A 27,061-nucleotide genomic window follows, 5' to 3' on the forward strand; every position below is an offset into this window, starting at 1 on the left:
GATTATTTCAAACTTATTTCGTAAGGACGGATTTAACAGTGTTGGTGTGGCAGTAGCTCCCCCTCTCTGGAGCCACCAAATTGTCGCTCTCGAAACCCACAATCGTTTCACGTAACGGTGGCGAAGGGTTTGTCATTCCGTTGCAACCACAGGTGTTTTCCTTCAGGTTATAGGCCTGTGGCACCATAGCAACGGACAAACAATTGAAGAAAAATGTTCGCCGATGTGAAGAACTGAAAATTTTAAGATTTTTATACAAGAAGAAAATTGAATTCCGACTGCTTCGGCAACTGACCGGAAGTTAGAGGATTGTGCTACGGTGGAAGCTACGTCAACTGTCAACCAGCTGATGTCCACCAGACATAAACTGGCGCAGATTGGCTTAGAGGTTAACGGTCGGTGGATGTCCAGCATTCTGCTGATGGGCTTGCCGAAACACTATGAGCCCGTGATCATGGGCCTGGAAGCGTCCGGGATCCAGATGCGAGCAGATACTATACGTGCGAAGATTCTGCAGGGTGTGAAGTGGCCTGACGACTCTGGAAGCGAATCTGGACGAACATTATATATTTTAGTAGAATAGGGTATTTTTTCATCGAAAAGTTTCATGATTTTTCTGACCGCATACAATTTTTGAGAACTTTAGGCCCCGTGGGGGACCACTTAGCCTTGAGATACGGACTTCAAATTTTGACATGATGTTTTTTTTAGCTAAAACGATCGTTTTGCAATATTGAACTTTTACCATTTCCAACTTTTGAAAACCTCACATTCAACATTTATCACCGGGCTCCGTTATCTAATTACCGAGTTCTCAACAGCTGTGGTATCGGTGACAATCTCGGTTATTAAGTTACACAACCGAGGACCCGCTAAAACGTACTGATCTATCGACATGCTACAAATTACTGAATTACTCATTTACCTCCGAATTACCTGCTCTGCCTCCCTAGTACAGCACTAATAAGTTGCATCAATTTTCCAATATTGAAACATTGGAACAGATGCCAACGGAAATTTTCGTCAAAAATAATTGCAATCTTCTATTGCTACGATTAGCTCTTTATATGATTAGTTTAAGTTAGGTTAGAGTTAGAGTAAATTGAAAAAAGTTAAAAAGTTAAATAAAACCTGTAAAAAATCATCCTCCTCTCCTCTTGTTGGCGTAACGTCCTCGCTGGGACAAAGCCTACTTCTCAGCTTAGTGTTCAATGAGCACTTCCACAGTTTTTAACTGAGAGCTTCCTCTGCCAATGACCATTTTGCATGTGTATATCGTGTGGCAGGCACGAACATACTCTATGCCCAAGGAAGTCAAGGAAATTGCCTTTACGAAAAGATCCTGGACCGACCGGGAATCGAACCCGTCACCCTCAGCATGGTCATGCTGAATACCCGTGCGTTTACCGCCTCGGCTATATGGGCAAGTAAAAAATCATAGTTGCTATATCAAATGAAATGTAATACAGTGTATCAAACAATTGTCCGTACAGCATTTTTTTTTTTGTCAAAATATTTTTTCATTCAAATATTTTTATAACTTTTTTTATACGTCAATCAAAAACGCTGAAATATTGACCAATTGAATCATATATTATAGTTCCATTGGTGAAATTTTGAGCGAGATCAAATAAGTTTTCTGTAAGTTATAGAACTTTTAGTAAAACTAATAAGATTTTTGAACACATTTTTAAAACATTATATCTCAATATGTACTGGATGAATCTTTTTGATTTTTTTGTGTAACAGCTTAAACCTAAGGCTTTCATATGCAGCTACGTTTGAGGTTTTATAACCACTACAAAAAATATGAAAAATTTGCTTATGTAGTGGCGATATTTAAAAAATTACCATATTTTGTACATATAATCTGCCAAACGTTTTCCACCATTAAAAGTGCATTAACTGAACGAAAAATGCATAGGTCCTACTCTTCATACACTGAAATCAAGGATGGGAAAAAATCATTCATTTATTGCGTATGCCTCACTCACATCCACGCACAATCTGATGCGAATGTGCTTTTCCCCCAGCCATGCAAAATCTTTCCACTTTCATTGCCCATTCTTTCTAATCACCGAGCACCGGACGAAGCAAGCAACGACGGCCGAATGAATTGCTACCGAATCTGAGTGCCGAAGGCGAACGAACCAAGATTGAACGAGTGTTTGCGTACTGAGCCGGGTGCGAGAGCATTCATACTGGAACGTTCACTTAGCGTTCAGTGGAAGCATTCAGTACTGGGAATTGAATCAGTGAGTGCGTTTTGATTCAATCAGCTGAATGCCACTTGGTAGTTGAGAGAGCGAACGTTCTTTTCGTATACACCGATGCAAGCTGATTCGGTTCCGAACTCTATTTGTTTCTCTCCTGATTCGCTTCGGTGGCGTCGGTACACTGAACAAAAATCCCCGCCAAAAATTGAATGAAAATTGCCTCATCCGAGCCCCATGCCTAATATAAGATGATTTGAAGAAGGCCATCATTCAATTGCCGATTTGACAGAATCAAAACAAGAGATATAAAAATCATTCAAAGTTAGCATTATACTCATACAATTCAAAATCAAAACAAATATTGGAAAGGATGATGGTCATTCAAAACTCATCCAATAAAGCGGATGCAAAATAAATGAAAATAATTACGAAACCAAATATTGTTTATATGCGAGTTTTTCACTTCTGGATTATTATTTTTAAACATTCTGGCAAAAACTAATATCACAACCATTTCAACTAATTTGAGAGATAATCCAATTAAGGATTTTCACTCAAACTAGTTGGAACGATTGTGATATTAGATTTTTCCAGAATTTTTGAGAAAATGTGTACAACAAATATTGTTTACTTTTTATTTTACTACTTCTAATTTCAAATGTTAAACACCGCAGCATCACTGCCATTTCCACGACATGATCCTCCTTGTACAAATTGGTGATACTTGAAATGGATTCCCACTGAGATTCTCTGGAAAGGATTAAAAAAATTAAACAAATATTAATATTGCATCAAAAAATAGTCCAGAGGAACTTACCGGAAAGTGTTAGAATAATCAACAGGCGATCCATTCTTGTGGCCTAAGGAGTATTTGGTACTCAATATTTCCCCTATCGCGAGACTTTTTCGCTACAAAGTAAAAAAAATACTTCAACCGCCACCATTTTTTGCGAGTACAAATAGCGCGCCGATAGCAAAATGAAAGGGAAACCAACAATTGAATGATATTCGTAATGGGATTAGCAAGAAATATTTGCAGCTTGTTTTAAAACTACTGTCATACTCAAGATAAACAAAATTCCATCGTTATTGTTTTGAAAATCATTCGATCGATTTGACGATTGATCACATGACTGAATGATGATTCATTCGTTCGGTTGCGGGGATTTTAGTTTGGTGGTTGAATGATTTTCGGTATGAGGCACGGCAGTAAATGCTTTCCGACAGTTTTGTGACGATAATCATTCACAACACTCCTCAAGCAAAAAATCATTCATGAATTGTGTACATTTTAGTTTTATAACAGGATGATTTTCATTTATTTGAAGGCAGTCAAATCATTCTGTTGCAAAATCATTCAGAATTCCGATTCTGCGGATCTGTAACGCATTGAATGATGAATCATTCTTCGTACGGCGGGGGTTTTCGTTCAGTGTAGCGAGCCGTTCGTGTTGCGTTCGTTCTTAGTGCGCCGGGCTCTCACTCAGCATTGGGATGTTGGCGTTCTTTCTGCTATGGGCCTTTTCATTTGACGTCTTAAATCAGCTGATTGTTCGGGCGTTTGACAGTTCTTCTATGAAGATGACACGTTCTTGTTAGCAGCTGTTGTTCAAGCTTTGTAAACAAATGCATGCACGGATCTGTCACATGAAAAGGCCTATTATGCATCGCCGGCATTCGGGTGAGCGAATGAGTTTTCCCATGCTTGACTGAAATAAATTTTGTTGTCGTTTCCACCGAATCCATGGTAGAATTAAGAACTGTACCAACAATTTTCAACCGAATGCAAAATTCTGTTAATTGTACTGAAACTTTGTCAATATTACCATGCGTGTATTACTGTTGACTAAAAACATTCTTGGTTCTACTATTTGGGCATTGTAATTTCGACCATGTAGACTTGAATGTTGCGCGTCTTAGATAAATATGGTCAAAAATACAATGTCAAAATAGTAACATCAAGAATGTTTTTAGTCAATGGTACTTCACGCATGGTAATATTGACAATGTTTCAGTACAATTAACAGAATTTTGCATTCGGTTGAAAATTGTTGGTACAGTTCTTAATTTTACCATGGATTCGGTGGAAACAACAACAAAATTTATTTCAGTGTATGTAGTTTAGTAGCCCTGATAAAAAATATCATAAAAATACAATAAATTTTATTGTTACAACACCATTTTTTCGAAAAAATATTCACCATTCAACATACAGTAGACGTTCGGTCGGTGCAAACGGTTTAACTGCAATGCTTTTTAACTGCAAGTCCGGTAAGTGCAACAAATTTGCAGTTATCGCACCGCCAAACGTCAAAATGGTGCGCCATGTTAGCCCTCGAATCAATTAGTCACTAATAAAGGTAATGTTCACTTATTGTACGAACTATATCGGATTGATTTCTATTGTAAAAAGTAACCATATATCTACTGTGTGTATTATTGTGAACAATAAAAGCAGTCATATATTAATATTATTTACCATGTAATGAATGGTCATTTTTTTATCCGGGAGGTCCTGTATAAAAATATTACATCAAGGGAGTTTAAAAAAGTTGAAAACACTTGGCACTTTTATTGATCAAAATATGATATACATATTTCCAAATAATATTCTGAACATAGATTTTTCATATTTTTTGTAGTGATTATAAAACCTCAAGTGCGAAGGACGTGTGGACTCTGCTGAAAAGTTACCACGAGAAAACATCTTTAACTTCGCGTGTGTCCTTATTAAAGAAACTCTGTGGTTTGAACATGGCAGAAGGTGCAGATTAGTATGGGACAAATATCAAATCCTCGCTCCAGTCGACTTTTTAGATCCCATTTAGGTCCCATATGAACTGTGCAAAATTTTAGCGCAGTCGGTGAAACTATAATTTAGCGCAAGCGGTTCAAAGTTTTCATAGGATTTACTATGGGAAAAGTTACACTTTCAGATAAAAAATCCCAGAGGTCGTCCCTTGTCTCCTTAATTCAAATCGATCAATGTTTCTTGTAGAAAAATCAATTATGAAACTTTTCTTCGAAGACCGCAAAACAATTGGATGCTTGTGGAAAAAGTTATTGATTTATTACCGATTAGTGATCCAACGAACGGCTTTTTGTTTTGTTTTATTAGCAGCACTGTAGCTGCTGCTGTTTCTGGGGGTGGTGATGCCTCCTGCCACCCCATGCAACAACGGCAGCAGCAGTGCTGCTGTTAAAACAAAATAAAAAGCCGTTCGTTGGATCACTAATCGGTAATAAATCAATAACTTTTTCCACAAGCATCCAGAAGAGTCAGAAGAGGAATTCTACGGCTGGGACGATCAAGCAGCAGAAGAAAATACAACACAGCGAAGAGAGAAGAGGTCGACCAGAGGAGTTCGCCCACGGCGATTCGACGATTTTGTGGTGGATATGGCGATGACCGTTGAAGAGGAGCCGTCGTCGTACGAAGAAGCAGTTCGGAGCTCGGAGAGTGATCTGTGGAAAGCAGCAATGCAAGAAGAATACGACTCGCTGATGGAGAATGGAACGTGGGTTCTGGCTGAACTACCTGCTGGACGAAAGGCGATTGGCAGCAAGTGGGTGTTTAAGAAGAAAGAAGATAGTGCCGGAAACGTTTGCAAATTCAAAGCTCGACTAGTTGCGCAAGGTTTCTCCCAGCAGTTCGGTGTGGACTATGACAGCGTCTTCGCTCCCGTCGCTGCACAAACAACGCTGAGGACCCTGTTAAGTGTTGCTGGAAAGAAGAAGATGAAAGTACGCCATCTGGATGTGAAGAGTGCTTATTTGCATGGCCAGTTGAAGGAGGAGCTGTATATGCAGCAACCGAAAGGATTTGTGCGCCGCGGTGAAGAAAAGTTAGTCTGTCGACTTCAACGAAGCTTGTACGGACTGAAGCAAGGTGCCAAGGTGTGGAACGATACGATTTGTGCTATTCTCGGAGAAATAGGATTCCACCAGTCGCGGGCAGATCCGTGCTTGTTTTCCAAAAGTGTTTCCGGAAGACAGATATACCTGCTGATCTACGTTGACGACATCATCGTTGCAAGTGAAGTTGAGGAGGAGATTGACCAAATCGAGAGCCAGTTGAAGAAGAAAGTGAAGTTATCGTCGCTTGGTGAGGTCAACTACTTCCTTGGGATTCGTGTCAGCAGAGATGAAGACGGATATTATGCTTTGGATCAACAGAGCTACATAGTGAAGATTGCCACGAAATTTGGTCTGGACCGCGCGAAAGGATCAAGCTTTCCATTGGATGTCGGATACTACCGAAGCAGAGAAGGAAGCAAGCCACTACCCAACAATATGGAGTACCATTGCCTGGTCGGAGCGCTACTCTACGTAGCAGTCAACACGCGGCCTGACGTTTCTGCAAGCGTGTCAATCCTCAGCCGAAAAGTCAGCGAACCAACTGAAACGGATTGGTCGGAATTGAAGCGGGTAGTGCGCTACTTGGTGAAAACCATGGACTACAAACTAAAGCTTTCCTGTAGTAGTGAAAACCCCTTCAAACTGATCGGCTACAGCGACGCCGATTGGAGTAGCGATACAACGGACCGGAAGTCCAATACCGGCTTCGTGTTTCAAATAGGAGGTGCGACTATCTGCTGGGCGAGCCGCAAACAAACGGGTGTGGCGTTGTCTAGCATGGAGGCGGAATACGTAGCGCTGTCTGAAGCCTGCAGGGAGCTTCTGTGGCTCCGAAAACTTCTGGAGGACTTCGGGTTCAACCAACAGGAGCCCACGATTGTGTTCGAGGACAACATCAGTTGCATCGATTTCGTCACTATAGATCGAACATCAAGGCGCTCCAAACACATCGATACCCGGAGATTCTTCGCCAAGGATTTATCGGAAAAAGGTTTGGTGAGCATTCGTTATTGCCCGTCCGAATCTATGGTCGCCGATATCCTGACCAAACCCCTAGGATCCATCAAGCAACAACAGTTCGCAGCAATGTTGGGTCTCATCGGTGGCAGTGACCGCTGACAATGTCGAGGAGGAGTGTCGGCAGTACGACATCTGTTCCCATGTCTATGGGCGGCCATGAGAGAGGAGAGACATTTGTATTAATATATTGTTCCCCAGTCCACTGTAAAACGTCCGTGAATATAGAGTATAATTGTATCGCTCCGTTTGCCACTGATTTACGCGGTCTCCGAAAGTACCCCGGGTAATAGTTCTGTCCCCGCCGGTAGTGATCTTCCTGGTGATTCCGCTGCCCGAATCTGTCTGTCGTGACTCTGTTTGTCCTACACTTTCGTTGGGGCAACTGACAACTGATCCAGATGCTGTAGACACACGCAACTGACGAGAAATACGCCACGAAACATCCCATACTTACACAAACGTTCTGTAAATTGGAGCTGCCATGCGACGGGGGTCAGACATCAAACTCGTTTTTGCCATCGTTTCTGACATTGACAGTGCTTTTTAGTTGGGTTTTGCCCCAACCAGTGAGCATTCAACCATCGAGACAGCCCAGAAACCAACGAACGTGTTAGAAATTATCATAGCCTACTAATCATCGGGTCTATTTACTAATGCTTATTTCTAACACCCCCTCTTAGACCCTGGTGGCTGCCGCATGTAGACGGTTTCCGTCAAGTTTCCGTTGAGGAACGCCGTCCGCACATCCATCTGGTGCAAATGGAGGTTCTTCTGCACCGCCACCGCCAGCAGGGTCCTGACGGTTGTCATCCGGACCACGGGAGCATACGTTTCCTGGTAGTCGTAACCTTGTCGTTGGGAACACCCTTTGGCCACGAGTCGAGCTTTGTACCTGTCGATTGAACCGTCATCACCGTATTTAATTTTAAATACCCACTTGCAGGGAACCGGTCGAACACCAGTTGGTAGGTCCACGAGATCCCAGGTCCGATTCTTCTCGAGCGCATGCATCTCGTCGTCGATCGCACGCTTCCATTCCTGCCAATCGTCACGCTTCCGGAGTTCATTGATGTCGTCCGGCAATGCTTCCACGTAGTTCTCCGCATTCAACGCAAACGCCATGCACACGTCGAAGTCGGAAAAACGAGCAGGTGGCCTGCGAAGCCGATCGCTTCGCCGAACTGGAACTTCGTCATCCTCGGCGCTTCCGAACTCGTCAGCTGATGAATCGCAACCACCAGCAGCTCCATCTTCCGTTTCTTCGATCGCTGGTTCGGAATTTGGTTCAGGATTCGCTTCACGTCGCAGATTTGGCCGTTCTTCCAACGGTTCTAGACGGTCGGACACCAGGTGGTCGTTAGTGTGCACTTCCACCCGACGCTTCGATTCCGACTCTTCAACGACTACGTCCCGAGCGATGGTGATCTTCCGCCGTACAGGATCCCATACACGATATCCGTTGACACCGTATCCGACGAGGTAGCAAACTTGACTTTTCGCAGACTTACTAATTGCGATATGAATATGTTTTTATTTTTATCATTAAATATCGATCTTTAAAAATGTATGACAATATGTGGTGCGGTATGGTCTTGGACATGGTGCATTCACAGCATCTGTGCAAGTAATCTACTCATGCTCAGTCGAAGATCCGTTAAGCACTTTTTTTTATTTATGCGTTTGTCATGGAATCTTGATATTATGTTCAATAAATAGTGCATAAGGATGTTTAGGGATACTTGAAATGTGTCGATTTCTGAATGCTGTCTGGTTATCTAGGTGTCTGTGGGAACAATATTCAGTAAACACGACAGCACTGAAATGTCAAATGCATCGATCCAAGCGTCTCGTACAATCGAACTGCTGCGGGAGATAAAAAATATAATAATCAAGGTACAAGATATCTTGTTACAGGCTAATAATAATAAATAAATGCCTCATTTTTACGTTGATTACGTCTTTTGGCACTCAATGTTAAACTACATAATTCTATTCTGTTTTATTTTATGTGATTTGTATAAAATATTGGTTCATTTATAATTTGGTTGTCTAAACAGTTTTAGCCATGATTTATCCCATAATCCGAACAAAGTTCCGAGTCAAACTATGACGGGCTGAAGGCGTTTATTTGACAAGTGAAAAGCACATTGTTCAGGAGCATATGCTTATCGATCATCATCAGCTTAATAAGATGCAGACAAATGTTTTGTTAAACTCTTTTGTTAAGGAATCAATGCTGGTCGAATAAATTTCTTGTTAAACTTTTGAAAAGTGTTTTAATTTATCATTGTTGATACCGACGAGGAAAGTCGAACATTGACTACTTTCTCAATTGAAAAATCATTTAAACAGTAATGTGTAGAGCATAATTTTAGTTCAGCTATCATTACCATTAATAAGCAACAATTCAGCAAGCTTGCTTGTTTGTGACTTGCAATTGTTAGTTGGGATCTCGTGTTTAGCAATATGATATTCTCAAGCGTCGGTAGTAGAGCTCGTAGCCTAGTGGATTAAAGTCGAGCTCAGTGATCCCGGCGTTCATGAATCGACTCCAGTCTGCTTCATTTTAAGTTCAACCCGGGAGCGGTCGCGTCGTGTACTGAGTACACTTGGGGAACGTTCAAAAATTACGTCCAACATTTGGGGGAGAGGGGGGGGTCTAGAGAAGTGTGACAGTACGTGTATTAGGTATAGGAAAACCGCGTGACAGAGGGGGGAGGGGGGGGTCTCAAAATCCCAAAAAAATGATGGACGTAATATTTGAATCTTCCCTTGGAGTACACGCACCATGAAAAATGCAAGCTTGTGATACACAGCATGAACATAGTGCCGTTGCAGGTAGTCTAAGACGCGACTGCTCGAGGGTTAACAAGCACGATCAATTTTTAATAAGGTATTCTTATGGCATCCATTACTTTTAGTTATAACAAAAATTCAAAAGGTATTTATTTTGATGACTTTCGATAGTTTTTTTTTCGCTGTGTTATTTATAGCAAATCAAATTATACCAAACGAGGCAAACCCAAGTACGAATAAAATTTTCTGAACAAATGCGAAGGATGGAATCAAAACAGAAATGCAAAAGCTGTTTATTTTTTGATTGCAAGAGCAAACAGCCGAAAATCGACTGCACACAGCTGACTCATTGCTGAAATAAAGTGAAAAAGTGAAATTATCGCTGGTAATCGTACGTAAATCAACGAATTTTCCGGTTACATAGGATTGCCATATTCCGCATGCCCTACACCTGCGCCCGTATTCCATTCCAACGTAGTTCGAAAGCAGTAGGTAATGTCTTCTGAGTCGGAAGTGCGCTCGCTTCTGACGCGTGCCCTAGACGCGGACGAAGCTGGCCAGAAGGAACTGGCCATCGATCTGTACGGCCAAGCGGTAGAAAGTGTCCTTCTCATCGAAGATCGCGAAAAGCGAGAAAAATTGAACAAGTTCGCCAAGCAAGCTTTGGAGCGGGCGGAGGCACTGAAGGGCATCAAGTATGTTCCGCCCAAAGATTTGAAAGTGGTTCCGCAACAGCCGGTTAGAAGCAGCGCCGGGAAAAGTCCGGTCCACAGTCCCCGATTGGAGGTCAGTGGGGCTCGGACGGCTTACACCAGTGAGGAGAAGAAAGTGCTGGAGTACACGTCGCATATCAACTCGAAGGTTTACGTTCCATTCATGGACATCGACCTGAAGGAGAAGTTTATCTTTTCAATTCCGTTTACGGATCGTGACGGTCTGCTGGAGTTGGCGCCCAAACAGAAGCGGGATTTTGTGCAGTGGATCCGAGTGAGCGAGCTCAGTGAAAACCCAGTGCTGATCGCAGGGGATCATGCAGATTTCTACAGCATCCGGCAGACGGTTGTTTCGGATTGTAGCTTTGTGGCGTCGTTGGCGGTGGCCTCTTTGTACGAGAAGAAGTTCAAGCGGAGGATTCTGACGTCGATTATCTACCCGAGGAATAGCCGTGACGAACCGATTTATAATCCGAGTGGGAAGTACTCGATCCGAATGCATGTGAATGGGATTCCGAGGAAAGTCGTTATTGACGACTACTTGCCGCTTGGGAGGTACAACCAGTTGCTTTGTTCGTATTCGAGCAACAAGAACGAATTTTGGGTCTCGTTGATGGAGAAGGCCTACATGAAATTGATGGGAGGCTACGACTTCCCTGGATCGAATAGTGTAAGCTTAAAATTAAACTACTTACTTAAGTTTGGCTTGCCACTTTAATTTTTAATATTATTCTGGGTTTTTCTTTTGCAGAACATCGATTTGCACGCTCTAACAGGATGGATTCCTGAAAGAGCTTCGATTAGACCAAAGGATCCGGACTTCAACGCTGACGCTGTTTTCAATCGTCTGAGGGAAGGTCTAGCTGCCGGACGGTGTTTGGTAACCGTGGCCACCGGTGAGCTGTCCGATGCGGAAGCAGAACGAACCGGGCTCGTATCGACGCATGCCTATGCCGTCTTGGACATGCAGGAGGTTGACGGAGTAAAGCTGCTTCAATTGAAGAATCCCTGGTCGCATTTGCGCTGGCGAGGCAACTATTCGGAACTGGACGCGGTTCACTGGACTCCGGAACTGCAGCAACTGTTGAACTATGATCCCAAGCTGGCTGCGAATTACGACAACGGAGTGTTCTGGATAGACTACAATTCGATTTTGAACTTTTTCGACGTGTTCTACTTGAACTGGGATCCGGCACTGTTTCAGTTCACCTATTGTATCCATCAGTCGTGGAGCGCCGGCGTGGGACCTACGAAGGATGCCTACAATGTGGGCGACAATCCACAGTTCAGTTTAACGGTGCCGGCTGGAAAAGGCTCGGTCTGGATTCTGCTGACGCGGCACATCACCTCGATTGAGGATTTCAGAGAAAATCGAGAGTATATTACGGTGCTGGTTTACAAGAATAACGGAAAGCGCGTTTACTATCCTTGTAAGTTTTGAGCTTGAGGTTTTCTCACATTGCTTAATTTATGGTAATGAGAAAGTTTACTCTCTCGTTTAGCTAAGCGCACAGGAAGGCGAGATATATGATAGAAGGGTTTTCAAATGATTATTTGTTTCCATTTTCACATGTCATTTCAGCCGACCCACCGCCCTATATTGATGGAGTCCGAATCAACAGTCCGCATTACCTCTGCAAAATCCGCCTGGACCCGAGCTCGGTTCGGAAGTACACTCTTGTGATATCCCAGTACGAGAAGACTGCCACGATCTATTACACGCTACGGGCGTTCTGCCGGGACAAGTTCGAACTGAAGAAGATCGACAGTCATTTCCAAACTGTCGAAAATGTAACATATTCCCTTAAAATTTTTATCGAATAATAACTACAAACGATCCACATTCCCCGCAGATCAACGGAGAATGGAAGGGTCGCACGGCAGGCGGTTGTCCCAATCATCCGCTAACCTACAAGAACAACCCCCTCTACCGGTTGCACATCGGGCCCAAAGACACCAGTCAGCTGGTGGTCGAACTGCGCGGCCCCAAGGTCTACCAGGTGGGGCTGGAGCTGAGTGTGGTTTCGCTGGAAGATCCGGAAGTGACGGCTCCCTTCATATCGCAAAGCACCGGCAGCTACCGGTCCGGGTTTTGCGTGTTGGATCTGGAGGGTATCCCCGCGGGAGTCTATCAGTTACGTCCGTCCACGTTTCTACCGGAGCAGGAGTCGCCGTTCTTCCTCAAGTTCAAATCGACAACGAATTTGGTCATCGAGAAGCTTAATTGAACGGGAATGCAGGTGAGTTTTTGTGGTTTGTTTTAAAAGATCATTGTGATGACGATAGCGTTAGCTTGAAGCGGAAAGTTACTTTAATGGATAAGTGAATGTACATATTTTAATACTTTTTTCAATCACACAAATGCTTTACAATCGTTATTTTAACCAAATATTAAAAGTTTCAACTAAAAACATTAAGTATGTTTGTTTTGAAAGAAATTCCTAAAAGTAGTAGTTTGCATGTAAAATATTTTTCTGGGTGAAGCGATAATGAAGTGATTTTAACTAAAACATCATGATAATCGATTATTTCAAACTTATTTCGTAAGGACGGATTTAACAGTGTTGGTGTGGCAGTAGCTCCCCCTCTCTGGAGCCACCAAATTGTCGCTCTCGAAACCCACAATCGTTTCACGTAACGGTGGCGAAGGGTTTGTCATTCCGTTGCAACCACAGGTGTTTTCCTTCAGGTTATAGGCCTGTGGCACCATAGCAACGGACAAACAATTGAAGAAAAATGTTCGCCGATGTGAAGAACTGAAAATTTTAAGATTTTTATACAAGAAGAAAATTGAATTCCGACTGCTTCGGCAACTGACCGGAAGTTAGAGGATTGTGCTACGGTGGAAGCTACGTCAACTGTCAACCAGCTGATGTCCACCAGACATAAACTGGCGCAGATTGGCTTAGAGGTTAACGGTCGGTGGATGTCCAGCATTCTGCTGATGGGCTTGCCGAAACACTATGAGCCCGTGATCATGGGCCTGGAAGCGTCCGGGATCCAGATGCGAGCAGATACTATACGTGCGAAGATTCTGCAGGGTGTGAAGTGGCCTGACGACTCTGGAAGCGAATCTGGACGAACATTATATATTTTAGTAGAATAGGGTATTTTTTCATCGAAAAGTTTCATGATTTTTCTGACCGCATACAATTTTTGAGAACTTTAGGCCCCGTGGGGGACCACTTAGCCTTGAGATACGGACTTCAAATTTTGACATGATGTTTTTTTTAGCTAAAACGATCGTTTTGCAATATTGAACTTTTACCATTTCCAACTTTTGAAAACCTCACATTCAACATTTATCACCGGGCTCCGTTATCTAATTACCGAGTTCTCAACAGCTGTGGTATCGGTGACAATCTCGGTTATTAAGTTACACAACCGAGGACCCGCTAAAACGTACTGATCTATCGACATGCTACAAATTACTGAATTACTCATTTACCTCCGAATTACCTGCTCTGCCTCCCTAGTACAGCACTAATAAGTTGCATCAATTTTCCAATATTGAAACATTGGAACAGATGCCAACGGAAATTTTCGTCAAAAATAATTGCAATCTTCTATTGCTACGATTAGCTCTTTATATGATTAGTTTAAGTTAGGTTAGAGTTAGAGTAAATTGAAAAAAGTTAAAAAGTTAAATAAAACCTGTAAAAAATCATCCTCCTCTCCTCTTGTTGGCGTAACGTCCTCGCTGGGACAAAGCCTACTTCTCAGCTTAGTGTTCAATGAGCACTTCCACAGTTTTTAACTGAGAGCTTCCTCTGCCAATGACCATTTTGCATGTGTATATCGTGTGGCAGGCACGAACATACTCTATGCCCAAGGAAGTCAAGGAAATTGCCTTTACGAAAAGATCCTGGACCGACCGGGAATCGAACCCGTCACCCTCAGCATGGTCATGCTGAATACCCGTGCGTTTACCGCCTCGGCTATATGGGCAAGTAAAAAATCATAGTTGCTATATCAAATGAAATGTAATACAGTGTATCAAACAATTGTCCGTACAGCATTTTTTTTTTTGTCAAAATATTTTTTCATTCAAATATTTTTATAACTTTTTTTATACGTCAATCAAAAACGCTGAAATATTGACCAATTGAATCATATATTATAGTTCCATTGGTGAAATTTTGAGCGAGATCAAATAAGTTTTCTGTAAGTTATAGAACTTTTAGTAAAACTAATAAGATTTTTGAACACATTTTTAAAACATTATATCTCAATATGTACTGGATGAATCTTTTTGATTTTTTTGTGTAACAGCTTAAACCTAAGGCTTTCATATGCAGCTACGTTTGAGGTTTTATAACCACTACAAAAAATATGAAAAATTTGCTTATGTAGTGGCGATATTTAAAAAATTACCATATTTTGTACATATAATCTGCCAAACGTTTTCCACCATTAAAAGTGCATTAACTGAACGAAAAATGCATAGGTCCTACTCTTCATACACTGAAATCAAGGATGGGAAAAAATCATTCATTTATTGCGTATGCCTCACTCACATCCACGCACAATCTGATGCGAATGTGCTTTTCCCCCAGCCATGCAAAATCTTTCCACTTTCATTGCCCATTCTTTCTAATCACCGAGCACCGGACGAAGCAAGCAACGACGGCCGAATGAATTGCTACCGAATCTGAGTGCCGAAGGCGAACGAACCAAGATTGAACGAGTGTTTGCGTACTGAGCCGGGTGCGAGAGCATTCATACTGGAACGTTCACTTAGCGTTCAGTGGAAGCATTCAGTACTGGGAATTGAATCAGTGAGTGCGTTTTGATTCAATCAGCTGAATGCCACTTGGTAGTTGAGAGAGCGAACGTTCTTTTCGTATACACCGATGCAAGCTGATTCGGTTCCGAACTCTATTTGTTTCTCTCCTGATTCGCTTCGGTGGCGTCGGTAGCGAGCCGTTCGTGTTGCGTTCGTTCTTAGTGCGCCGGGCTCTCACTCAGCATTGGGATGTTGGCGTTCTTTCTGCTATTATGCATCGCCGGCATTCGGGTGAGCGAATGAGTTTTCCCATGCTTGACTGAAATAAATTTTGTTGTCGTTTCCACCGAATCCATGGTAGAATTAAGAACTGTACCAACAATTTTCAACCGAATGCAAAATTCTGTTAATTGTACTGAAACTTTGTCAATATTACCATGCGTGTATTACTGTTGACTAAAAACATTCTTGGTTCTACTATTTGGGCATTGTAATTTCGACCATGTAGACTTGAATGTTGCGCGTCTTAGATAAATATGGTCAAAAATACAATGTCAAAATAGTAACATCAAGAATGTTTTTAGTCAATGGTACTTCACGCATGGTAATATTGACAATGTTTCAGTACAATTAACAGAATTTTGCATTCGGTTGAAAATTGTTGGTACAGTTCTTAATTTTACCATGGATTCGGTGGAAACAACAACAAAATTTATTTCAGTGTATGTAGTTTAGTAGCCCTGATAAAAAATATCATAAAAATACAATAAATTTTATTGTTACAACACCATTTTTTCGAAAAAATATTCACCATTCAACATACAGTAGACGTTCGGTCGGTGCAAACGGTTTAACTGCAATGCTTTTTAACTGCAAGTCCGGTAAGTGCAACAAATTTGCAGTTATCGCACCGCCAAACGTCAAAATGGTGCGCCATGTTAGCCCTCGAATCAATTAGTCACTAATAAAGGTAATGTTCACTTATTGTACGAACTATATCGGATTGATTTCTATTGTAAAAAGTAACCATATATCTACTGTGTGTATTATTGTGAACAATAAAAGCAGTCATATATTAATATTATTTACCATGTAATGAATGGTCATTTTTTTATCCGGGAGGTCCTGTATAAAAATATTACATCAAGGGAGTTTAAAAAAGTTGAAAACACTTGGCACTTTTATTGATCAAAATATGATATACATATTTCCAAATAATATTCTGAACATAGATTTTTCATATTTTTTGTAGTGATTATAAAACCTCAAACGAAGCTGCATATGAAAGCCTTAGGTATAAGCTGTAACACAAAAAAGATTGAAAACAGTTTCATCGACTACATATTGAGATATAATGTTTTAAAAATGTGTTCAAAAATCTTATAAGTTTTTCTTAAATGTCTATAACTTTCAAAAATTTTATTCGATCTCGCTCAAAATTTTACCAATGGTGCTCCAATATATGGTTTATGATTGGTCAAAATTTCAGCGTTTTTGATTGACGTATAAAAAAGTTATAAGCATTTGAATGAAAAATTATTTTGACCAAAGCATTGCTGTATGGACAATTGTTTGATACACTGTATGTTATTAATAATTCACTATACAGCGAAAACCACTGATTAAAGAATATTAGGGGTATTCACCAAACAGATTAAATAACTGCCCAAGCCATGATTATCTGATTATTGAAATGTTTCATGAAATAATCTGGTAGTCCTTGTCTAATTTAATGCCGTTTGAGAAAACTTTTGGAAAACTATGCTGTTGAAGAGACAAGAAATGGTGAAAAAAAAACAACATCGTTTTCCAATGCTTTGCTCAAACAGCATCAAATAAGACAAGAAATCATAATACCCACTCTTTTTGCACAATTTTCTTGCAGAAACGGAGAATTTACCTTCTCACCATACAAAAATTCAGCTCATTACTACAAATCTAGTAGTTCGCCGTTCGTGCCCTATGCGAATGAAATAACACTAGTTTATAGCATTTTTGAACTCGGCAAGCTGATGATCGTTTCTGGTGTAGAATCATGCCCTGAGTTCGAAAACGCGAAGCAAAAAAAAAAAAAAAAAAATACGGTAGAGCGGAAATTTTTTCGACTTTCCATACAAGGTTGATGTTTTGAAATCAATTTTTGTTCTATTTTTAAGCAAAGTCGCCTATTTCACATATCTCATTCTCCGTAATCAATGCTCCGATTGAGCTGAATTTTTTACTGTAACTCGCCTACATATGATATGTCAAATAAACGTTAAGAAAAAAAATTTAAATTATTTTTTTCTTATTTAAAAAAAAACATTTCTTCATATATTTTTGGAAATTTTGCTAAGATTTAAGGAGATCGTCCCCAACACTCGTCAATATGGGGCTGTCCATAAACCACGTGGTCATTGAGGGGGGGATGACCACGTGGTTTATGGACAGCCCCTATCTTGAATTTCATCAATCTGACGCAAAACCTGTATTCAGATGATCGAATGGTATTATATTCAGCTTTTAATTTTAGGAAAAAGATTTAAAATTGGTTGAACAAAACGCAAGATATTTGAATTTTATTAAATTCCATATTTTAAAAAGTTGTAAAACTCGATATTGAGCTAAAACTCAAAAACTGTTCTACTTTAAATTTTTTGAAGCACGGTTTCGAAATCAGCGCTAAATTATGCTTCAAAAATTTTGGTCGTTGACAGAAGTTCACAACTTTCGTTTTATATTGTAAACTAGTGTAATCAAAGATTGCCTTGGTGATTGGACGTTTAATCAGTTTAATCAGTATTTGCGCTGTTTAGTGAGTCCTCTAATTCTGATTAAACCAGGCCAAACATTTCAATAGGTCCTATCTGCATTTGAGAGGCTCTCCTTGTTCAATTTCTCTTTCAATTATTACAATGTAATGGTACACTTTTAAACTATTTTTGCAGTACAAATCAAAAGACGATTGTTTTGACCATCGTTCAATGCAAGGAGACAATCATAATACAAATAAACAGCTGAGATATTAACCAAAGAGAGCCTCTCTTCTGCAGATTGGACCTTTAGACATGTTTGGCCTGAAACGTCGTGATCACCAAGGCAATCTTTGATTATGTCATTCGTAATTTCATGAAATATTCCAAATAGCAGAAAATCATGGTTTACGCAGCAAGTTAAATTGTTCAGTGAGTCCCCTATTGATAATATCTAGAATTTATTTTTTTCAATTTCTCATCTTAATACAGTTGACTCTCTACATCTCGATAGTGAAGGGACCATCGAGATAGGGAGAGATCGAACTCAAGAACAAATTGGTAATGCACACTAGATTGAAAAATCGTCCGTAACTAGGAAAAACCGTCAACAAACAGATGTCACTTCAACTTTACAGAATGTTTTGTACCTAAGAAACTAGATCTAGCAACCTGTAAAAACGGGCATATCGACTTATGGAGAGAAAATCTCGAACAAAAACGAACGAGACCGCATCGAGATAGAGAGATATCGAGATAAGGAGATATCGACATGTAGAAAAGTAAATTGTATGCAGATTGAAGGGACCGACCAAACCATCGAGATAGGGAGAGATATCGAGATGTAGAACATCGACATGTGGAGAGTCGACTGTAATAGGTTGTTTCACCACACGCAAATCTGTTAGGAAAAGGTCTACTTTCCCACATCAATTCGCAGTACTGTAATGGTTCATTACAGCGCTGATTTTCGTTGATTAATGAACCATTACTGCACTATTTTCAGTGTTGTTTAACTTCTTGATGCTTTCTGGACGCAGTTTTGAAAGATTGTGACAACTGGTATGATCAGAACCTGCTATGACCAGGCTTTCTCAAACATGGCTATGAACATTAGTGTAAAGTTTTATTAAAAACTATCCTCAAGTGGTAATTTATGAAATTGCAAAAAAAAACGCAACTCGGTGCAGAATGAAGAAGTTTACAGCACGAGTCGTTTTATCCAACGAGGCTCAACTTGTTGCGTGAACTACTATTACCAAATTAAGATGATATGTAGTGTGTAACCAGAACATCTAGTTTAAGGCGAAACTGGAAGCATTCCCTTACTTTTTGGTTTTTAATTTTTAATTAAATAACGAAGCAATAATTTCAAAATCGGTTTTCGTACATAGTTAGAAGAAGGATCAAGGTATCTCCTGATTTTTTTTTCAGGGGGAAAATGTTTTTCAGTTTTAAGAAAGCCATTTTTAAATGAAATTTCAGGAAAAAATTTTGAAAAATTGAGTAAAGTTTTACACTTGAAAAAATCCAGGAGATAGCTCGATCCTTCCTCTAACTGTGTACGAAAACCGCTTTTGAAATTATTGCTTCGTTATTTGATGAAAAATCAACAACCAAAAAAATGAGGAAATGTGTCCAGTTTCGCCTTTAGGTGTACTGTTCCGTTTATTTGCTATTACCTATGTGTTTACATCACATGACAAATGCGTTTTACGACTTAACCTCAACTGTAAAGTCGTCTTCAATGTCTCGTATTTACTAGACTCAGCGAAAAATATTGCCGGGGTGGAATGTACTGTACTAAATGTTTGCATTCTTGTTCACAGCGCTTGAAAGAGAAAGCAACTCACATTCCCTTGCACAGCTTGTCAATTGACCTCAAACCTAGAGAGAACTTCCGGTATTCACAATGACGACACATGTGATCCGAAGACATTTCCGTTGACCATGGTTTGATTGGCTTGGTATGTTGCGGTGTCTAGTGTTCGCGTGGTGACCGCTTCATTAGTGCACTAAGTTAGTTGTTTGGTTGCCTGGAATGGGTAATGGATGACGGTTAGAACAACCGGCACGTGTCGCTACGTCGCTACGTATACGTACGGTACGGAGAAGCATGTGGGATCGCATGTGGTGCTCTCAAGTTGCTACTGTCGCTTATCATTTGACGTCATCTGTCGTCAGGGCAATCAGGGGAAATAGATCGAAACACAAACACTCGACCCTTCCTCGCTTCATCTCTCGGCGCCACAGAGCATAAGCAATCAAACGCCGCCGCGCGCCGTGTGAGCTATCAATTGATACAGGCAGGTAACTATGTACCTAGTGCTGCCTCCGGTGGGAGGCTGAATTGCTTGTTGCCCTTTGATGTAACGAACGAACGGGAAGCCAAGAGGAAGTAGGGTGCCTGTACCAGTTATCGCACCACCTAAGAAAAACCATTTCTACAAAAATAAGAAGAAGACCAACGAATGTAAACAATAAGTCAAATGATTGATCAGTTTTCATACTTTACAGGAAAAATATAAAAACGGAGCCAAAACTACTTTTAGTATTTATTACGGCGTGTGCCAATGATAGGAACCCTGTACCAGTTATGGACACATTTGTTAATTTGGGTTCCACTTCGCACTATTTACATGCATTCCTTATGGGAGTTGCCATAACTGGTACACTATGGCGAAATAGGGTGCAAGGAGGCTGAAAAGTTAAGGAAAATGATTTATTTCTACCATAATTTGAGCAAATTGTGAAGTTTGAATGATTGCAATCATCATTTGTGATCGTGATCTGTTGTTCACGATTTTTTTCTTGTTGATTTGTATCTTTAAAGGGTGAAAATCAACTATGGCGAATTTGAGGTACTATAGCCATAACTGGTACACTGAGCCTATCAATTATGCACGGCGGGATATTACTGGCGAGTGAGAGGATTTTCTTCCTGCCATCCGAGGTACTTCGCTGCAGTCGTGATGGAAGGCACCACACGTGCGCCCTCCAAATGGCATGCATCTTCACTAATCAATATTCCGCTGAGTGATGCAATATCCGTCGGTGGAACCACGCTGCCATCACGGTGCTCTAACGGCGCTTCTATGCAGTGCAGTCATCTTCTCTGATGGAGGAGATGATTTGACCTCATTCGTCAGCCAAATCGAGTTCCCCTTGGTTTCCATTAGGCTTTGATGTGGTCGAATTTGATTCAAAGCTTGCGATGGCGTTTTAGGTTTTCATAAGGTACATGAACATCGAAGAACTTACGGGACTAGGAAAAAGAGTCATTCGATTACTGGTGAACCTTCTATCTACCCACTTTATGGATATGTACTGTAATTTTACAGCAGTTGGAGGCATTTCATGCCTCTTTCTTGAGTCGAAAGTATTTTCAAATCGATTTGGTCGAACAACAGTTCTGTAAATCCATCTGCTATATTTGGGTTTCAGACTACAAGTTATACCGAAGGTTCGCCGGCATTGCCCGAATACCATACAAGATTTCTTGATTCTGAACTCAATGTGAGGTGTCCGGGAAAGCTTGGAATCAATAATAACTCCAACGTACTTCACCTGATCAGCCACATCATTTTCAGAATCAAAGAGACGCAAAGGCCGAATTTCATTACGATTTTGCCTTCCCGTGAAAAGAACAAAATCTGTTTTACTCGGTGGTAAATAAAACAAGGTCATATTGGCGACACATTAGAATAACCAGCCACAGAAATCCAATGTCGCGACTGTTCTTGTGACTAACATCTAGTTTGCCTCGCCCTTACAGCGTCAGTAGCGGTACTATAAGTGTCAAATAAATTTTGTTTACCAAAACAAAAGGTCCTCTACACGATGGACACTTAAAAATAATCAATTATTACAACTAAGGTCATTAAAATAATTAAATAGGAAAACTGAGTACAGCGTCATTGGCGTTCTAGTGTATTTCTATTGGCGACACCAACCCTAAACTACCTGATGCAGGATTTGCATCAAGTTGAAAAGGGTGCTTCTGCTATGCACATACCGACTTACAATGTTGGGTAGTCGTCGGTAAAATAATAAGTAGGAAACCCGCTATTATTGAGTTGCCTAAATGGCGTATTTGCTACGAGATTCCATAAAAGTGGTGATAAGACTCCCCCTTGGAGGCATCCACAAACGCACAATTTCCTAATCGCTGCTAGACGCAATGAAGAGGAAAGATGGCGGTTTTTGAGTATTTGGTAAATCCAACTGGGAATCATTGGAGATATACCATGATTCGGTGCTGCTTCCAATATGGCAAAAGCACCCTCGATATCTAAGAAAACACCCAAACAAGATTGCTTTTGAGTGAATGCTTTCTCAATATCGTTAACAACCTTCTGCAAAAGAGTCACAGTGGACTTACCAGATTGGCAGGCATGTTGCTTCACATAAAGAGGCACGTTAACCAGATGAACATCACGGATGTGATGAACCACAATGCGTTCTAAGCATTGCAGAAATAAAGAGGTCAAACTGATAGGTCTGAAACTCTTTGCTTCTTCATACGACGCACGACCCGCATTCAGAATGAACTTTACAGTAATATCCCGCCAAGATTTGGGAATATACCCTGTAGAAAAACTGCAAACAAATATTTTTTTTTAAAACATGTTTGAAATAATCAAATCCTTTCTGAAGCAAAATAAGATATAGGGGAATTTACCAATTCTCGGCCGTTTTTGTTTCTCTTCGTCTTTGGGTTTTTTTTAAACCTATTGAACTCAGAGTTGGTCTCAAATCCTTCCCAACTATGCTGAATCTATAATTTTCAGGCAATTTGGCTGACAAAAACCCCCCATGACGAAGAGAACAAACTTGCCGATAATACCCATTGTCATTCTATATCCCATCTGTTCTAGGAGATTTGAAAGGAGTAAAGCTATTTAGTGTCAACTCAATCGATTCTATAGTTTCATGATGCTCCTAACCGAAGCTAGGGCATCATAACTACAAGAAAAGACATCAGGATCATCCGAAGATGAATCGATTTACCGATTTAATCGAATACTTTGAATCGATGTTTTCACAACTATTCGATATCTATCTTCTTCTATCTATATAAGCAATGGTGTTTGTATGTCACGAAAAGGCTCGGGAACGGATCTGCACCATTCTTTCAGTCTTGTATTCGTGCAGGGCTCCAACGTGTTCGTACGTAATAATAATTGGGAAAATCGACCGAGAACGCATCGAAAACGAGAAAGCTTGCAACTTTATTTTGCGGGGCATGTTTTGACAGAGCTGCATGTCAAAAACACAGTAGGCAGGCAGAATTACGTTTGCCGAGACAGCTAGTTATAACACATTACAAAACTATAAAATGATTCGTTTGCTGCATGTAGTTCAAGTTCATGGTATGTTATGTTGGTCTAAATAAATTCAATATCAAAATTTGAGATTGCACAGCGAACATTTCGCAAATCAAAATTATTATTTTTGAGTCGAAATATATAATACATAGGTAGTACCGTCGTGCGGGGCTACTTTTGACACTTTTGAATATGGATTTTTTTAAATTTGAAATATGGTTCAAATCTGTTTGATGTCTTTGGGACTATTATGACGCAATATTTTCCCCTTCATTTGGTTGAAATTGTTTTTTAAACAAACCCTTTACTGCTTGTCAGGAGGCGAAAATACATCGAATGAATCATAAAAATATACATAACGTATCAGAACATTTGCTCTGTAAGCATTGTTTCTACAGTTCATAAATTTCAAAGGGTTGCTCAATTTGTGCAAGAAGTATCGACGTAGCATATACAATCGAATATTTGTATCGATGCACATTATAAATGACCGTTTCACTTAAATAAAGGATTGATGCCCCCCAGACAGCCTTAAAGTCTATATTAAAATACCACGCTGCTCATAATACCAAAGGTAGCACAGAACCACCTAAACACGCATATATTTATTGAAATCATGTATGATATAGTATACAATAGTATTGGTACAAAGTAGTATTCTAAATAAACCCGGAATTTTAACTGCAGTTTTGTTTTAATTATGAATGTCCAAAGTAGCCCCTCTCTGGATCTATATGAGATGTCTCCGATTGGTGTATGGACAACTTTTTTGTTTATTGATGGATTTAGTTCAAATTTTGCATGCATCCTACATACATACTCACAATTATCGTGAGTCAAAATAGTAGAAATCCATTCACTACTCTGGGAGTTATAATGTCATAAAGTTGAAAAACCTTTAAAAAGTGTATAAAGAAGCCCCGCACGACGGTACTGAGATAAATTATCGCATACTACTGAGAGAAATTCCCTATTCTAAAATTCAGAATCTTTAGAGAGACTTCTCCAGAATTCTGAAAGGAGTTCCTCTAGAATCATGAGAGAGATTTCTTCAGAATGCTGAAAATGATTACACCAGAAACCTGAGCAACATTATCTAGAAAAGAAAGCAAGACTTATCTGGTTTCTTGGTAGAAATTCTTTCTGAATTCTTTAAACGATTTCTCTAGAATCCAGAGAGAAATTACTCCTTATCTTAAATGTTCTAGAATCCTTAGATGGATTATCCCAGAATCCTGAGAGGAATTCTAAGAGTGGTTTTTCCACATTCTTGAGATAGATTCATCTAGAATGCTGAGAGAGATTCTCGCAAAAAAAAAATATCGGAATTCTGAGATGAATTCTCCAAGAAATCTTTGAAAAGACTCCTCTAAACTCCTGATAGGGATTGTCCCAGAACTCGAACAGTGATTCCTTTAAAATACTTCAAAATATTACACCAGAATCTCAAGAGAATCTTTCCATAATCTTGTCAGGAATTTTCTCTGATTACTCAGGCTTATTCGGCGCGGCGTGTGAGGTGAGACGGACGGTTTCGTTTCACGTGACGTGAGACGACTAATGTAAATCAAATGGGGCGAGTCGACTTTTGTCACCTCTTTCGACTCGTCTCACCTCACACGCCGCGCAGAATAAGCCTGACTAAGAGGGACTCTCCCAGAATCCTGAAAGGAATTTCTGGGAGCAACTGCTCCAGAATACAGAAAACAGAATTCTACTGGGATTATCGTAGAATGCTGAGAAGGGTTTCTTCCGAATCCTAAAAGGAATTACAAAATCTATACAAAGGGATTCTTTCAAATACCATATTTCTCTAGAGAATTCTGCCCAGAATCTCGAGAGAGATTCTTCAGTAATTTATAATTCTGAAAGAAATTGCACTAGAATCTTGAAAAGTATAGCCCCAGAATCCCAAAAATATCTCCAGAATCATGAGACAAATTTCTCAGATTGTTGAGAGAAATTTCCCTAGAGTCCTGACGGGGATTATCCCTGATAGCCAGCCGAATTTCCAGAGTATCTTGGGAAAAGTACCCGCAGAATATTTAGTGATATTCTCCCAGAAGCTCAAAAGGATCTAACGCAGCATCCTGACAAGGATGCCACTAGAATCCTATGTGGTATTCCTCCAGAATTCTAAGTAATATTCCCCCAGAATTCTGAGAGGAATTACGCCACAATTCTTTGAATGCTGAATATGATTCTCCAAGTAAACTGAGAGGAGTTACTGAGAATGCTGAGAAAGATTTCCTCAGAATTCTGAGTATGATCCAAAGTGAGGGTCTTCCAGAATCCTTGAAGGAATCAACCCTGATCATCCAGAATTTTCTTAGAATCCTGAAAAGATTTCATCCTTGGTAGGGAACCCTGGTAGGAAATACCCAAAATCCAGAAATGAATTCCCTTAGACTCCAGAGATTCCTTAGAATTCAGATAGGTATTCCCATATAATACTTCCATAACTGTGAGGATCCCTCTAAAATTATGTGAGAGATTCCTTCAAAATGCTGAAAATTATCACACCAGCATCCTGAGAGATCTTGTTCCAGAAAAGGGAGAAAGACAGGGAGAGAATTCTCTCTGAATTCTATTAAGGATTTCCCTAGAATCCTAGGAGAAATTTCTCCAGTTTTCTGAGATGGATTCTCTCAGAATCTGTTATAGGAATTCTTCCAGAATCCTGAGGGATTTCCTCAGATTCCCGAGATGGATTCACTTTAAATCCTGTGACGGATTGAGAGAAGTTTTTATTCGGGATTCTCCCAAATCTTTAGAAGGATATCCTAGAATCCTGAGAGATATTCTCCTGCAGTATTGAAAGACATCCCATTAGAATCCTGAAAGAGATTGCCCCAGAACCCTGAGAGGGATTCACAAAAAAAAAAGTTCGGATTCCAGAGATTGACTGACCTAGAATCCTGAGAGGGATGCGCTAGAACCCTGAAAGGGACTCTCTAGACCATAAGAAGGATTCCTTTAGAATCCTGAGAAACATTCACTTAGACTCCTGGGAGGAATTTCCCAAGAAACCTGAGATATACAGGTATGCCTTGATTTAGTGGACCCTAGATTATATAGACCCTCGATTTTATGTACATTTTTTAATGGCTAAATTCAACAGTGCGTTCTGAAAGAAGTAATTTAGTATTTTTGAATCGAAAGAAAAAACGAATGTAAAAAATCGATTCGGTCGATTTCTAGGAGCTTCACCATCTATTCTAAAAATCGATTGATCGGAACATAAACGTCGATGTTGCGAACATCGATTCAAAATTGCCCAACGCTAGTAATATCCCTACATCCGAGGAAGTGTGTACTGAATAAACATTCCAAAACTTCCTCATCAGAGGAAGTGAAGTCGCCATTTGGCAAGCGAAGTTCGTTCACCCGGATTTTGTTCAACCAACTAACTGGAAACATACAAAAGTTTTTCCAGTCGGATCGTTCAGCAGTCCAAAGAGCCTTCTGGTATACTTTGCGAGCCGACCTGATCCAGCCGAACGTCATCTGTTGCAACTCTTTCTAAATTGTTTCATGAGCTGTCTGTTCAGAGTTCCATCGAGGTTCCCCTTGTGGTGTTCACAGGCCGCAGAGAGTGAGCTTCTTCAAAAGCTTCCGTGATGAGGGACGTTGTAGTATCAACGGTAACATCTAAATCCATATTCTAAGGGGC

The 27,061-nt window shown here is 40.3% G+C and overlaps 1 protein-coding gene across 1 annotated transcript; it reads left to right on the forward strand.

The window, feature by feature from the left end:
• The first annotated feature begins 10,170 nt into the window (after positions 1-10,170).
• Positions 10,171-13,016, forward strand: LOC109433510 (calpain-7-like). Its single transcript, XM_019709946.3, has 4 exons — positions 10,171-11,273; positions 11,355-12,033; positions 12,186-12,394; positions 12,457-13,016. The coding sequence occupies exons 1-4, from the start codon at positions 10,386-10,388 to the stop codon at positions 12,829-12,831; spliced, it is 2,151 nt and encodes a 716-aa protein (XP_019565491.2). The 5' UTR covers positions 10,171-10,385; the 3' UTR covers positions 12,832-13,016.
• The last annotated feature ends 14,045 nt before the right edge of the window (positions 13,017-27,061 follow it).

The sequence above is a fragment of the Aedes albopictus genome, chromosome 3 (genome assembly GCF_035046485.1).
Source record: "Aedes albopictus strain Foshan chromosome 3, AalbF5, whole genome shotgun sequence".
NCBI classification, from domain to species: domain Eukaryota; kingdom Metazoa; phylum Arthropoda; class Insecta; order Diptera; family Culicidae; genus Aedes; species Aedes albopictus.

Bases quoted from the DNA above. Each gene is read 5' to 3' on its own strand.
- LOC109433510 (XM_019709946.3), top strand. From the start codon at position 10,386: ATGTCTTCTGAGTCGGAAGTGCGCTCGCTTCTGACGCGTGCCCTAGAC. The intron at 11,274-11,354 runs GTAAGCTTAAAA...TTTCTTTTGCAG, and splicing joins ACTTCCCTGGATCGAATAGT to AACATCGATTTGCACGCTCT. The intron at 12,395-12,456 runs GTAACATATTCC...CATTCCCCGCAG, and splicing joins ATTTCCAAACTGTCGAAAAT to ATCAACGGAGAATGGAAGGG.